Here is a 16265-nt window from a genome sequence, read left to right as displayed (position 1 = left end):
CCTTCGTGCTGCCTCTCGCTTCAACGCAAACTAAGCGGCGAGAACACAGCGCAGAGGAAAGTATCAGCACTCGGCGCACTCTGTTGTCCCCATCGCAGGTCGCTTTCAAGATAGGGACCGCGCGGGTGCGCCATACGCAGCCACCGCCGGTGTACACGTCCCCCCCCCCCCCCATCCCCCCACGGTGCCTTGCGCCCGACAGAAGACGGTGCGATTCCTCTCTGCTTTCCTCCTTCGCGCGCGCAAGGTTGAGCTACAATCGTCGGCTCACCATCGCACGCTTTCACTCGCACCTACAGCATATGGCGTGCGGCGACGAGGTTACCGCCATTAGACTTTGTACGGATCACGGCGACGCCTACGGCAGAAATACGCCTGGAGTGACCATGTAATTGCTATCGCAATAAAAGAAAATAATTTATTATCCATTGTTTCATAAACAGGGATCCGTTTATGACCTTCGTGGGCATTTAAAAGGAAAAAAAAAACATGAGGTTTACCGAAGCGCCTACACTGTCCAGCGCCTCGACTAAAGTATATGTTAAGTAAACTATATGAGCGCGTCAGTGTTGTGCTCTTAGCAAAGTACAATGGTGACTGATCTTAATACCGAATCTCAATGTCCTACAACGATCCGTGGGCCGCAACTCTTGCGTTAGCTCGGCTCGCTTCTTGCTAAATACCAGTGCTTAAGGTTTGAGCTTTCAACGCTCATGGTAAGGCAAGCACTATTCTCGGAGAATGCGCTTTTGCTCCAAGCCTTGAAAATCCGTCGTAAGTATAGCGATTAAGACATCCGTCCACTTATGGTGCGAGCTTCGTTTCCAGCTTGTCTTTGTCTTGAAATAACGTTTAATAGCCGGCTTCCTGTTTCCGAACGTTTTCTCTCTCAAGTATTTGCATATAAATACACCTTCTTAGGCCTTCTTAATTGTTGTTCTTTCCTGCCATATATTCATGGGCTAAAAAGAAAAGCACTTTGTGTGTTTGTTCTCCACCATTTATGAACTGAAAACTCCACAGGCGTTTTTTCTAAGTCTGCACACAAAGTATCTGCTTGGAATTTAGTACCTGAACACTAGCAGGATGGTGTTGTCTGACCACAGACGAGCTCAGGTATTTACAACTATACGTGATGATCGTGCGGGTGTCAACAGTAGGATGTGTTGAGGAGCTGAAAGGCCTAAGTGCAATTGTTTTACGGGAACGCTACATCATCCATGATAGAAAGTGGTGCCGCTCCAATGTTCACTTTGACAAGCAGATTTCTGAACTCTGCAATCATTGCTAAGCTAAGACACGAGGTTTTCATCATCCTAGATCCAGCAGTACGCGCACAATGACTAATAAATAGGTCAGGTGAATGAATGCCGCGCCGTATACATTGTTCTAGCTGACAGGTAACGAATCAGCTCTCCTTTCAACTTCGATCACGCAAGTGTAAAAAATAAAATTAAAATTAATAAATAAACGAGAGATAAGGAAGAAAATAACGGTAGCCCACGAGGCTTTCTTTTAGGGTTCTGCTCGCCTGATTATTATGAGTTATATAGCAACGCTGCTGGATATGTCCTATATATCTACAACATTTGGCCTCAGCTTACATGATAAGAGAACAAGATGCCCGTATACAGAAGCGTTTCCGACAGGGAGCAGGTTTGGTTTATTAGCTCCATGCCCTTAATCTCTTAATGTCTCGAGGCACTTAATCTTTAATCCGGCTATTCTTTCGAACGCCTTGCAGTATCAGTCTCCTGCGTGTGACGAAGGTGAGCGATGCCGGCCCCTGGCAAGGCTATACAGGACGGCTCGCTGAGGCATTAGCGAATATTGGTGTGTCGATGGAGCCCAATCCATGCTGGCCCACCAGTCCGGGTAATCGCGCGCGCTTCACACTCTGAGTGACGTCTGCGCAGGGACTACATCTATCACGTGCTACTGGGCAGCAAGAGCAAGCACTTCAACCTGTCCACGCTGTTCTCGGACGAGCGACTGGGCGACTCGCAGCCCAACCGCGCGCTGCTGCCCGACCAGCCGCGCACCGACAGCTTCGTCGTGTACCAGACGGCCGTCCACTACGACTACGAGCAGCAGGGCGGATCGCCGCACCACCAGGGAGGCCAGCACCAGCATCGCAGGCCGCCGCCGCGCCAGCACCGAAGGCAGCAGCAGCACCAGGAGTCGCAGTTCCACCAGCCGCCGCAACAGCACGGCGACGATTGGGCCGACACCACGATCGTGCTTCCGCCAACGTTTGTCTACCACAAAGGTGACTACAGCACCCGCCGAATGGCCAACTGGAAGGAACGCAAGATATCAGAGCCATTCCCTTTGCAGCGAAGTGATCACTGCTGCTGCGCCGGCTCGTTTTAGCTCTTGAGCTATATAATGAATAACTATGGCCTTGGAGTTGCTTGGCGGAGCAGCAATTACATGACAACAGAACTTACGCTACGCATTTTCTCATAATAATAATAATAATAATAATAATAATAATAATAATAATAATAATAATAATAATAATAATAATAATAATAATAATAATAATAATAATAATAATAATAATAATAATAATATTTTCCCGCCGCGTGGCGCAGTGGTTAAGGCGTTCTCCTCCTCAGCACGAGGTCGCAGTATACAGTAGGGGGGGGGGGGGTATTCAAAAGCGCTGTACCTTAGGCGCAGGTTAAGGAATCCCAGAAAGTGAATCCATGGTTGAAATAGTCAGTAACGTTTACGTCGGAGTGCTCCGCCATGGCTATGTATATATGGGGCGCCGTGTAATTAATAGTGATATTTAGTTCTTCACTGCTTGACCTTTTTTTTTTTTCGGATGCGCACATGAGAGCGTTATCTGCGAATTTCAACAGTACCGCTGGTTGCATGGCCATCAGAAGCAGAGTGCCTCACAGTTTAAGCGGAGTCTTCAGGGCACTGCATGCTCTCCAAGAAAAAAAAATGCTTGTCTGCTTCGGAGGCCGAGTTGGCAAGTCCTGCAAAGTATTGCCGCATTGCTGCCGTGCTGGCGAGTTCTTTCATCAGCTGTATATATTACAACAGTGCGAATGTGCATTCAGACTCAGATTTGCGGCGAACGCTGTCATAGCCGCCTGGTGAATAAATAGCGGACGTAAGTGCCTGGGAGTTGTCTGTCGGCGGCGTGCTGTGAGAAGTCTGCCTGACGCTCTGCGTAGAGACCTGGTGAAGCGGGCGCCCGAGGTGGACCCGGCCTGTCCCGTGCGCACCATGTTCGTGTCGCCCAAGGCCGGGCTCAGCGACCGTTCCCAGTGGAAGTACGTGGTCAATCTGCAGGACAGGGACCCTTCGGCTAAGCAAGTCATCCGCGTCGACGTCTGCAGGTAGGCCACGTCTGCTCTCTGCTCGATCCTCAAGAGGCAGCGAGTAACCGCGAGGGAGTGTCGATTGATTACGTGATGAAGTTCTTAATTAAATCATCATCAAACGCAGTGACAATTTCATTTTATTGAATAATTAAGGGAGACACTGCTTTTTTAATAATGCTTCGTTTTTTCTTCATATACGCCAGCAAGTACAGCTCTCTCTTACTAAAAAAAAATACTACTCTTTATCAGTAACTGTCGCAGTGTCAGAATGCATTGAAATAAAGCTCCCTTTCCTAGCTGTTACCTTTAACCCAAGCGGACCGTGTAAATGACTCCCTCCGGCACTGTTGCTGCAGCATACATGGAATGCAAAAGGCTGCTTACGATAGCAACCGAAGTAAAACTATGAATCATCATCGTCATCATCGTCCTCACCACCAACCCAAACAGTAATGTTCCCTTATTAGTGGTGAATTTTCATCAGGCAGGAAAAGGGGAAGGAGGGGCATTCATCAGTATAGTAATAAACAACGGCCGTTTATACAACCAAAAGAAATATCGCCAGGACACTGGAGGAAGGTCACCTGTGACAGCGAAGAAGAGATACGCGAAAGTCGCACAGCGCTTCGGCACTGTTTCTCTCTCCTTTCTCAAGAAAAGCTAGCTAAGGATCTGAAAAAAAAAACAATCAGCAAATTTTCACATGCACCATCTCTGTCGATATCAGAGACGTGCTTCAAAGCGACATTTCGTTCATCCTTACGTAGTCTTTTCTTCATAGTTCAATCTTGTGTATACGTTAGTGAGACGCTATACGAACGTTCTTGGAGAGTTGTAACAACCAACAGCTAAAATCACCCTTGCGAAACGGTCAAACAGTATGCACACTACATAGGGTGGACAGCTCAGATTGGTACAAAAGAACGCACGGTCGACTCCCAACGGGCCGATTTTGTCGCTTGACAAAGCAGTGCACCAGTCAACGCTCTTTTATGTTTTACTTCTTCGCTTCGTGCTGGATATCAGTCGCAGTGTTGCGAAATATTGCCCAGATGTGGCATCCTGCCAAACTCACTGTATACTCTTCCAGAAAAACGTGTTTCTACTCGCGCAGCTTCCAAGGGCACAAAAATTTGCATTTCTGTTTGGCGTTCAATCATGACGAGCAGATCTTAATAAACCGCATTTAAAGTTAACTTTTATGCGAAAGTGCTAAGCTGGAAAACTTCACTAAAGTTACGTAAACTATTGTGGAAACCTGACTACCTTCACTAATGTTCAGTTTTGTTCCCGTTAGACTTCCTCCGAACCTATATTTCAATGAAGGGCTTGCATTTGAGAGAGAAGGCTAAATGCTATCGGTTTGTAGGAAGCAAAATTTTTATTTAGGAGACGAAATGTTTTTGGAAATATTGTCTAAAATCGATAAATTAGAAGAAATGAAACGTAATCAAAATGTCTAACTCCGTAACTCTGCAACAAAGACAGATGTCAGTATATCGTAAACCGCATCTGTTAGAGTGCCTGAAGCGCACAACGCGCATAAGCTTGCAGCTTACGTGAAATCGTTACACTGTTTACAGGAGTTTTGCTCACAAATTATTGACATGTTCCGGAGCGGCGTATATCAGTTTTGTAGGCTTTACATGGCCCATGTTTACATGTGTTGTACCCTCCGCCTGTCCCTGTTCTTTTTTTTCTGTTTTCCTTTTTTCTTTTTTTTCTTTTTTGCGCTTCACTTGCAGCATGTCGTACCAACATGGCTGAATTTCTACCCTTCCCAATAAATGGCGTTTACAGAATTGTGATATCGTTTTCTTATTGCTGAGTTTCAGTGTCGCAAACTGGATATTCGTTTCTCTTTTCCCACAGATTTCCAGAAGTCTTTATAGAAATTTGACTGCGTACTTATTTTCTTTCTTTCTTTTAATGGCACGCAAAGCAGTTTGAAGCGAGGTGAACAAACAGCAACATATTAATGGCAGAGTTTCGCCCGAAGGCGAACCATCTAAAGCGATGCCGCAAGGTGTAGCGTTGCGCTCGAACTCCTCGTCTGCTGTGTGTGCGCGGCAGGAACAGCGCCCTGGCATAATGTACCAGGTGTGCGTGTGACATCGCTGGCGCGACGAAGAACGCCGGCGGCGTCGCACATCAACAATGCACAAGATGAGTCCGGTGGAAAACCGTCTGCGTTTTGCGACAAAGACAAAACCTGCACGTCTTCGTTTCTACGCAGCGGGAATGTCTTATCCCAAGTGTATGCTCAGAGCTATTCTTATTATGCTTTGCCCCTTAAAACCTAAAGACAGAAGCACAAAGTCTTTCGGTAACTGAGCACTATAAGAAACGACATGAGAATTCTGTAAACTGTGTCTATTGGGACATCCATAGGCGCCGAGTACGGTGGGACTGCGGGGCCCGAGCCCCTTCCGATGTTTTCCGGGGGAGGGAGAGCAGCCCCGCCCCCAGCGATGCTCAAGCCTACCCCCCCCCCCCCTCCCTGAAGAGTCATTAGCGTGATATTTGAATAATGTGAGTTCTAATACACACATTATTTGAGGTTTCTTTTGAGTTGCCTCTACTTTTTCACTTAAAATATTAATGTGGCTAAATGCTTACTGCCTCAATGTTGGTGCGGACGTGCTAGGCTTTTAAATCACGCTTTCGCCTTATTTCCGCATATCCTGACAATAGGAGGACAAGCGCATTAGAAGTATTAGCGGCGCATACCTCACTTGTATTTCAAGATTTTTTTTTAATTTCCACGGCGAACACCATGCACAGACACAATATATTTAAATACATACAGGGGACAAAGTTTATTATCTTCCTTGAAGATAGTAAGGAGAAGGAGGTAGCCAACTGACAGTTATTTCTAACAGTTTGGATAGCCTATATGCCTAGCGAATGACTATGTTGCTGTTTGTTCACCTCGCTTCAAACTGCTTTGCGTTCTTTTTTGACCCTGAAAAAAAAAAAAAACTTGCTGACTTCAGTGGCCCCTTTGGCAGAGTCTTTTATCAACGCTGTGCGAAATGCACGTGAATGATATGTGTCTCAGTATTGCTTCGCTTTCCAGTAGGCAGTGTTAATGACTCAAGAAAAAAAAAACTTCTAATAATGGCAATGGAACTGCGCCAGCTTCAAGAGGCGCAAGGCCTCGCTACAACAGTTTGTGAAAGCACAAGCGGACAAACCGCATGTCCTGCTCCTACAGGAGACACTTTGTGAGGAGGCGACCTTCTCGGATTACCGCGTTGTTTCGACGAGAGGAGACCGTAGGAGAGGGGTAATCACGATGGTTAAGAAGGCAGTTTCCTTCCAGGAGCACGAGATCACAATAGGCAGAGCTGATGCTAGCACTAGATTGGAGGCGCAGCTGGTTGAGATAATCCCTAGTGGCAGGATCAAACAGAGCATATTCGTCCTCAATGTGTACAGCCCTCCGACAGATCAGAGGCAGAGTTTTCGCGGACTCCTAGGCAGGGCTGTCGCCATAGCGGGTGACAGTCCTCTGATAGTGGCAGGGGACTTCAATGCCCCACACATGGCCTGGGGTTATAATAGACAAACGGCGAAGGGAGTGAACTTAGTGAGCACGGCAGAAGACTGCGCGTTGACCCTAGTGGCGGACCCCCGCTTTCCCACGAGGATAGGCATCTCGGTCTCGAGGGACACGATGCCAGATCTGGCTTTTGTTAGAAACATTGACGCAGCCTGGACTAACTTGCAAGACAATTTAGGGAGTGACCATCACATTGTAGCGTTATCAATCAGGACCAGAGCGGCCCCGCTTCGGATATTTAAATACGTTGATTTTGATCTCTTCCGAAAGATACGGGACGAAGATGAGTCGGAGTACGGTGCACTGGAGGATCTACTCGCGCAGGTCAAGAGAGACGTTGAAAGGGCCACCAAGGAAATATCCACGGACCTTAAAACCCCCAGGATGGACGCGCGCCTGGCACATCTCCTGGAGGCCAAGAGGTCTGTGCTGGAGAGGTGGAAAACGCAAAGGCTAAACCGCAGGCTGAGAAAGAAGATCGCGGAGCTTAATCGCAGCATAGAGGCACACTGTCTGGAGCTCAACAGACAACAATGGAACGAAGCCTGCTCGGCAGCAGACGGGAGAATGCGCACGGGGGGAAAATGGAACCTTCTTAAGCACCTGCTCGATGATAAACAGACCAAGGGTAATCAGAGACTCGCCGTAGATAGACTTGTGCATAAGCAAAAACAGGGGGGGGGGGTCATTCCGATACGTCCCTTCTCCGAGACCTGGCAAGGAAGTATCTTCCGGTAGGGAAGGATGAACTACGGGAATGCCCTCAATACGTGGGGGAGGACGCCCCAATGCTCGATGATCCGTTTTCTGAGGCAGATATTAGGGAGGTGCTCGACAATCTCAATGGCAGGTTGGCCCCTGGGCCGGATGGCATAACCAACCGGTTTTTGAGGAACCTGGACGACCGGTCCATCAGCGCCATTGCAAAGAAAATCAACAAGGTATGGGAGGCAGGTAAGGCAGGTAGTGTTCCGGACTCGTGGAAGCAGGCGACGGTGGTACTGATTCCTAAGCCTGGAGAGCCCCCAAGCCTGGACAACCTCCGGCCCATTTCGCTCACGTCATGTTTAGGTAAGGTTGTCGAGCACGTTATACATAACAGGATCTCAAAACACATAGAGCGCGAGGGGCTGTTCTCGTACAATATGGTAGGGTTAAGACCATCTCTTTCCCCGCAGGACGTTATGCTACTGCTAAAAAAAGTTATTGACAACAGGACTAGAGACGTCAGGGGCATTCTTACACTAGACTTGTCCAAAGCCTTCGACACCGTGTCGCACGACTTCATCTTAAATGAGATTTCGGCACTGAACTTGGGAGGTAGATTTTTCGCGTTTGTGGAGTCCTTGCTGAGGGGCAGGACGGCGGTCGTCAAGGTGGGGCAGACCAAATCAGAACCATACTCGCTAGGAAACAGAGGCACGCCACAAGGGGCGGTGATCTCCCCCCTCCTGTTTAACATTGCAATGCACGGACTCTCGAAGCGGCTGGCCGCCGTACCAAATGTGGGACACGCGCTGTACGCCGACGACATTACGATTTGGTGTCCGGGAGGCTCGAAGGCGGCCGTGGAACAGGCGCTCCAGGAGGCCTTGGACGTGACCCAGTCCTTCCTGGAGGGCACGGATCTCCAACTCTCCCCGACCAAGTCAGAGCTCATGTTATACAGACCCGCAAGGCAGGGGGTTCGGGGGCTCGTGCCGCTCGAGCAGATCCCCATAAATGTATACACGCGGGACGGCCAGAAGATCCCCAGGGTGAATTCGATTAGAGTTCTAGGATTGTTGCTCGATGCCAGGGGCTGTAATGCCAAAACCATTGCGCCTCTGACCGCCAAAACCGAGAATATTCTCAGATTAATCATGAGAGTCTCCAATAAGAAGGGGGGCCTAGGCGAGGACAACCTACTTAGGGTGCATCACGCTTTTCTTATGAGCCACATCAACTATGTGATCTCGGCCCTGCAGTGGACTAAGACTGAAAGGGACAAGCTTGACACGTTGATGCGGAAAAGCGTCAAGAAGGTACCGGGTATTCCGATCACGGCGAGCACGGACAGGCTAATGCAGCTCGGCGTTCATAACACCACCCTCGAACTGCCCGCCGAACTGCAAGCCCGCCGCCTCTTGGAGGCGGCGGGCTTGCAGCCGCGTTACAGTCACAGCGAGGCGGTTCAGCTGGACGAGAACTCCAGAGGGACCTACGTCGTCGGTCCCTTCCGTAGAAACGTTCACCCACAGCATAATGCGGGCAGGCGAGCAGCTCGTGCCAGGGCGATATTGAAGAAAACGGTCGGCATGGAAGCCTTCGTGGACGCAGCTCAATATGGGCGCTCCGGTAAATTCACGGTCACGGCGGTCAGCGAAAAGGGCGAGCTCCTATCTGCGGCCTCGGTAGGCGCTGTGACGGCCGACGTGGCAGAACAGGTGGCGGTTGCGCTGGCGATGCAGGATTCAAAAAGGCCGTATATCTATACTGACTCACGCGCGGCCGTCAGGGCTTTCGCTTCGGGAATGGTTGCGAGGCAGGTGGAGGCGATTCTGAAAAGCAAGTCCAGAACTAATTGTGACCCCGTGCATTATATTATATGGTTCCCCGCTCACATGGGCGACAACGTGCTGCCGGGCCGCCCGAACCCCAATGAGATTGCTCACCGCCGTGCGCGAGAATTAACGCGCCGCGACGGCGGTGGGGCTACATTGGATCCGGAGGAGCTCGGCCACAGCGACCCCTTATTAATCTATCATGAGATCGCCTCCCATTATAAAGAGGAACCCAGGCGCTTCCCGCCTCCACACCCGAATCTATGCAGATCTCAATCGATCACGCTTAGGATTCTTCAGACGAGGTCATATCCCTCGCGAGGTTTATTAAGCAGGATTTACCCAGAAATTGACCCACATGTGCCCGGATTGTGGGGAGGAGGTTAGCACTCTATCTCATATGCTCTGGCAGTGTCCTGCGTTACGGGATACGTCCTTCACCAGAGAACGGGACTGGGACGAGGCCACATCTAGTACGGAACTCAAGCTCCAGTCCATGGCCGTCCAGAGGGCCCGTGAAAGAGCGGAGAGGCTTGGCCTCCCGATTCAGACGAGGGAGCAGCCAGCGGCGAGCCGGGGGCCCCAACGGGTCTCCGCCGGCTAGTCCCTCAGGACCTCTATAAAAGTTCATTGTCTGTCGGTCTAATAATTTACAACGTTTATGGAAACATCGCCACTTGCATGCAGATCTCACAAATATATATAATTCACTCAGCAATTGAAAATAGGCGAAGCCAGATTCATTCGAAATCAGAATCAATAGCAGTCAATGCAGCAGCGCTTATACTCGGACTTGCAGTAAAAAAAAAGAAAAAATTCACGCAGAAGCTCATCTGAGAGTTGTCTAAGTAAGCGTAAACATTGTGTCTACTTGCTTAGCTTCACGCAGCGCGATGTCATTGTGAATGTTATAAAACTTGATCCAACCAGTATAAACAACAGTGCTGCGGCGGCACGAACTGCTGCGGACGGCGGCGCAAGGTGAATTGACGACGCAAGCAAACTACTGCAGGGGGCGGCGCCAGGTGCGCTGATGACGTTCCGATCATTATAAGCCGTTGTCGCTCTTTAGCGCCTTATCCATCGGCGTCGAACCGTGACCAACCATACTCCGGCGGCGTATGGCGCGGCCACGTGGGCCCCTATCTTGAAACCGATCTGCGCAGAGAGTGCGGCTAGTGCTGATAGCCTCGTGAGTGTTGTGCTCTCGCCGCTTAGCGAGAACACAACTGCAGCGAGAGGCAGCACGAAGGTGAATTCGCTCGCTGCTGCGAGCCCTATCTTGAAAGCGATGGTCTTACGGGACGGACAGACGGTTTGATCCGTTGGTTAAGCACATAAATGCGTAAGCATTTAAAAAAACAGGCTTCAGTGTCTCCGGAAAGGTGTAGAAGTATTAGTGGTAGCGAAGTACAAGACAATTACACGAAGGAAGGTCCTTACCGTATCATTCCGTGTAAGAGCCACACCCGTGTAATGGCCGCACCCCCAACTTGACAGCCAATATGAGAAAAGTTCAAACCGAGAAGGGATGGGGTTCGGTACGTTGATTCTGATAGCGCTTAGCGCGATCGGAATATCAGCGTTACAACTGTTATTAAAGGTTATATAATATGGGTGGGTTCGGAAAGTTTGTCTGCCCCCCCCCCCCCCCGGCAAAATGACAACTTTCCGCCTATGGATACATTCAAAATGGGCGAAAATGATATTTTATACGCCCTTCTGAAATCTACCAATAATTCGCGAACGGGACTTTTGTTAACACTCACGTAGATTATATACGTAACAATTTTACGTAAGCTGTGAACTAACACATCATAAATGTCCGTGTTAGACGATCTAACAGATAAAAGTTATAGGATTGTGGCATCTATTATTATTGGCTCGGGTTTGGCAAATTGTAGACATTATGCTTCAATCGTTTAGTTTATGAATTTTCACGAATTATTTCAAGACATTTTGAAGCGCTAAATAAAAGAAAATGTTGGTCGGAATTTAGCTACCGCTAATTGTCAAATTAGGCGGCAGCAATCTTATAAGTTTGAAAAGTATATATTTTTACACATAGGTACAGTGACGTTAGATCCAACGCACATGCTGGAACGTGTGCGATCGAAGCGGAGCTTAGCGATGCGTTAATTTAAATACTGCAAAACTGTTCATCCTCTGTAGCACACTTTGCAGCCTGGCGAATACTGGGCCCAGCATATATCATGACAGCGGCCGCTTTGCCATTCTACTGTATCCAGGATCCGCCCACTACTTCCGACGTACGGTAGACCTCTCGACAGCTGCGCGGGCGTGCGTCATTGGTGACATTGCACATCTCTCGATACCTCGTATCTCTTACCAACTTGCTATTTGGTGCACACTTTGACGCGCTTCTGCACGCTCATGCGCCTCGAGTTTTCTGTTATATATACCTCCAAGGCGGGTGAAGTCTATGTGGAAAGTTGTGGCCCATGGTGGGATCGAGCCCTGCTTTTCAGCGCAGCAGCCCAACGCTCTAGCCACTAGGCCACGGTCGCACGCACGCTTCTCTCGTGCCAAAGTCGCCCTTTGAAATGTGTGGCACGTGTCGATTTTTCGCACTTTCCCCTCGTGTCAGCTAACGCTTTGAGACGCTGCGTTAGACTGCACGGCCTTCGAGATCGGCCCATATTTTTCGTCGGGCGCACACTTACAAAGTGGGTGCAGACCGCCTATAATGCTATCGCATTAAAATTTGCTTCCGAAGACTCCTAGCTTTGGCTCTTAAATGCAACAAACTTCATTTGGAGAGGCTCGGAGGTTGTGAGAATTTCTGCCTTCTGGTTGACCTCCCTGCCTTTCCTGTCCTTGCTCTCTCTCTCTCTCTCTCTCTCTCTCTCTCTCGGCGTGTACTTGAATACTTTAGCTGTACTTTAGCGTGTACTTGAATAAATAAATCGGAGTTGACCCTGAACAAGTAAACGGTATACGGCGCAACGGCTACACGTCGTATAGCGTAGAGGCAATCGTAGTGACCCCCCTACCCCCAAAGAAAAAAAATTACCCACTTATACATTCTGACGAGAGCTTACAAAACCAGTAGAGCGGAGCTGCACAGTGCAGCGAAGAATTTGCCCATTTTGATCACCTTTCGCGCAGATACAAAATCAGACAAGTGCACACTGCGAAGGTTAACGAACCGTCAGCTCATGGTTGCACTATGTGTGTGAATTACACCGTACTAGAGTGTGTATATTTCTTGTTTTTCTATTGTCGAACTGCATGCGACATTCTCTCGCTTTCTTTTTTTTTTTGTTGTTGTTGCTTCTCGCATAAATATTTTTATTTTGCGGAGTGCTGTAATGTATATGTATGTGGTGCTTTGTTATTTGCTTTATTTTGTTTTTCCTAATAGTAAACAGGTGTAGTCGCTCCCGAGTACCACACGAAGAGATTCTCGGAAAACAAACAGTGCTCACCAACGCGCGTTATGCTGCTGTTTTTGTCAAGCAGATGTTGGTGGGTCTAGTCGGTTGGCCATTGTTGCTGTAGAGTCAGCGCACGTGTAAATACACGTACGAATTCTGAAAGAGACTAATGCGCGCGCCACATGTTTGTCTCACATGTGTCCACCCGGTGCGTTGCCTCTACAACATCAATACTTGTCTTCATTTTATTTTCAGTAAAAAAAAATGTGCTGTTTAAGATGTTTCTGGGGGCTTTCCAGTTGAGTGACACCATTCTATTGAACCATGACATTGCTCTCCTTACGCTCGCAGGTCCCCGGACACTGCCTGCTCGAACGCGATCAGCTTGCCCTTCGGCTACACCAGCCGCTGCACGCAGAAGTACTTGAAGAAAAAGCTGCTCTCGCTCGACTCGGACGGCAGCGGCACGTCGGAGGAGAACTTCTTCGTGCCTTCCTGCTGTGTCTGTGAACTCGTCCGCGATGTGGGCAAGAAGTAGCGCCCCTTCCTGGATCGCGCGTGCCGGGGGGAGGGTGAACGGGATGTGTGTTGAAGTGAATGCGAAGATCAGACTTGGACCGAAGTGGTTTCGAGAGTGACATGGGAAAGAGTGGATGGGATGAACGATCGCTGAGCGACCCGACTGCTACCACGGTGCCTCTTCTACGTGTGTAATTCTGTACGTGCGCAAGGTAGCCTGTACACATTTCCGTGCTTGTGCTCATTTTCGACATTATCTAGATAAAACACTGTACAGCGGCGGCGGCTGTTTGCTGCGCCGTGGGACACATGCTTGTCTATGCAAACCTTCCGTCATGTACGGCCCATCCTCGCGGACAGCCCACGTCTTACACTGAAGCGCGCACGCACTGGTCACGAAATCGCGCCAGCGCATAAATATGTCGACTCTGCAAATATCTTCCTTTACTAAGCGGATGTGCTGCGTTACTTTTCGCTACCGGCATTCAGGGCTACGCGTTGACTCTTGGACTATAGGGATATTCCTAAACACGCATTTCTGATCTGGCCGGCGCTCCAGGCTAAAGGGCCGTAAGATTTCGCAGGAAATTGATCTGCGGAGCAGCTATCTGTCGCGTATATAGAAGTACTCAGCGCAACCGCCGTGTTTGCTTAGTGGCTTTGGTGTTGCGCTGCCAAGCACGAGGTTCCGGGATCAAATTCCGGCAACGGCGGCCGCATTTCGATGGGGTAATCGAAATGCAAGAACGGCCCGTTTGCTGTGCACCGTGTGCACGTTAAATAACATCAGGTGGTCAAATTTAATTTGGAGCCCCCCCCCCCCCCACACACACACACTATGGCGTGCCTCGTAATCAGATCGTGGTTTTGGCAACGCCCCAGAATTTAATTTAATTAAACACCCAGCACGGCACAAGCAGCAATCAAAGCCGCACAGCCATACCTGCGACGGCTGGCTCAGTCAAAATTTTAGAAATTATGACGCCTGCTTTCTGGCGCTGAAAACGTGGTGGTTCTCCGGAAGTCGGGAAACTCGAACCTTATAATATTCTTAAAAGGGACGTTGTGCCAGTTACAAAAGAAAGAAAGAAAGATCGAGAGGGTAAGTTAGTGACAGATACCTAGCAATGTAATAAGCAAAAGCTTTATTTGACTGTTATTGCTTAAAAAGTATAGCACGCGCGCAAGCCATCACCACTGCTTTAGGGTGTACAATAATGTGTCAAACATCGCATAAGACTACATTTAACAGAACATTCAGCCACAGATAAACACACTGTATACATGATAAATACGAAAACAATCAACGGTATCAAAGAACGGTCCCTCCGCAACAGAGAGAGAGACAGAGAGAAAACAACATTTATAATTCACAAAGGAAGACCTTCGAATTGGCGGCCCATAAAAGACATGCTTTTGGCGCAATTTAACACACACAAAAGGAAAACACAGCCGCCCGTGTTGTCTTTATGTGTCTTCCTTTTGTGTGTGCTCAATTGCGGCAAAAGACATGTCTTTTAGCAAGCACCAACTAGGCCAACAAGCAGTTCTGTTGTGACGGCCCATGTCCGCACCAGCCTGGCCGCGATATTCATATTCATGAAATGCTACATAGTATAAAGGGTGGGCTTTTTCTCAAGACAGATCACATTTTTATCTTTTGGTTAGTAAGAAAGAAAGCGCGCGGTTTATACTAAGCCACACAAAATGTCAATTGAGTATAATGAACAAGCACTATAAAAAAAACGTGCACTGAGACTTGCCTCTCTTCTCTTGGCCAAAAATGGAAACGCTCTTACAACAGAGAAAAATATTAAGACACGAAAGAGGAAGAAAACGATAAAGATCCCTAAGTACTAGTTCAGTAGCTCTCAACGAATATTAAAGGTACGTCGAGTGCGTTTTCTTCATTCTAGCTTTCCCATATTTGGACTTAAGGTAGCTTGAAAGAGTAACGTTACTTTTTCACTCAAAAAGTTTCTTTTTTAATTGACTGTGAACTGTGTATCGATGAATGCACAGTGCTAAGCCACTGAAACGCGATACTCGGAGTGCATGGCTACTAGAACCTATTGTGTCATCGGTCAAAGAAGCCTCAGACGTTATTGTGAAGTTACTCAAAGGTGTGCAGCGCGTTTTTCCCTCTTTTTTTTTTGCGATCTCTGAAACAGTCGGAACAACAACCACGTCAGAAAAACGTGGCTGATCCCCTAGCATCGGATATTCATTACCGTGGTCGTGGTATTATTTATCGTGCTGGAGATGAACGAGAAGAAAGGGGGTCTAACCGAGGGGCCCGATTTTTATTAATCATATCGTAAGAAGCCAACAAAGACGCCAAGGATAACACGAGGGAAATTACTTGTACTTGCTAATTGAATTAAAGCAACGATAAATTAATGGAATTGAAAGTGGACCAAAAACCAACTTGCCGCAGGTGGTGAACGAACCCACGTCTTCGCAGTACGCGTACGTTGCTCTACCAATTGAGCTACCGCGGCGCCGTTTTCCCGTCTACTTTCTTGGGTAGTTATTTTTTACTACTGGAACTAACCCTTGGAGTGTTAGGCAGCGCCACCACTAAGAAACCTTGGCGGCGGATGTGGAACATCATTTCTGCCGCAAGCGTCACGAGTTCGTGATTCCGCGAGTACGTACGAAATTTATCATTTCTTTAATTCAATTAGCAAGTACAAGTAATTTCCCCTGAGTTGTCCTTGGTGTCCTTGTTTGTTGACTTCTTATGATATAGAGATATACTTGGAAACGTAAGTGTTCCAGTTGTTACGCGTTTAACATTTAGAAGAAACAGGGATACGATGGGGTGAGTGAAGGATCCCACGTGTCTTTGAGATGTTTAGTAGGTGCCCTAAACTACAAATTATCATCTGGTCTT

The 16265-nt window shown here is 48.3% G+C and overlaps 2 protein-coding genes across 2 annotated transcripts in view; one reads left to right on the top strand and one right to left on the bottom strand.

The window, feature by feature from the left end:
- Window positions 1–15345, top strand: part of LOC142580171 (uncharacterized) — a 90586-nt gene extending 75241 nt beyond the window's left edge. The window contains exons 3-5 of the mRNA XM_075691041.1: window positions 1917–2268; window positions 3193–3359; window positions 13202–15345. Of these exons, the coding sequence (XP_075547156.1) occupies window positions 1917–2268; window positions 3193–3359; window positions 13202–13388 (706 nt within the window). The 3' untranslated portion in view covers window positions 13389–15345. The remainder of the gene's footprint in view (window positions 1–1916; window positions 2269–3192; window positions 3360–13201) is intronic.
- Window positions 2105–16265, bottom strand: part of LOC142580174 (uncharacterized) — a 49980-nt gene continuing 35819 nt past the window's right edge. Inside the window, exon 4 of the mRNA XM_075691049.1 lies at window positions 2105–2297. The gene's annotated coding sequence lies outside the window, so the exon portion shown is untranslated. The remainder of the gene's footprint in view (window positions 2298–16265) is intronic.

Source organism: Dermacentor variabilis, chromosome 1, assembly GCF_050947875.1.
Source record: "Dermacentor variabilis isolate Ectoservices chromosome 1, ASM5094787v1, whole genome shotgun sequence".
Classification (NCBI taxonomy): Eukaryota; Metazoa; Arthropoda; class Arachnida; order Ixodida; family Ixodidae; genus Dermacentor; species Dermacentor variabilis.
Note: the sequence above shows the minus strand (reverse complement) of the source record. Positions and strands in the feature narration are given on the sequence as shown.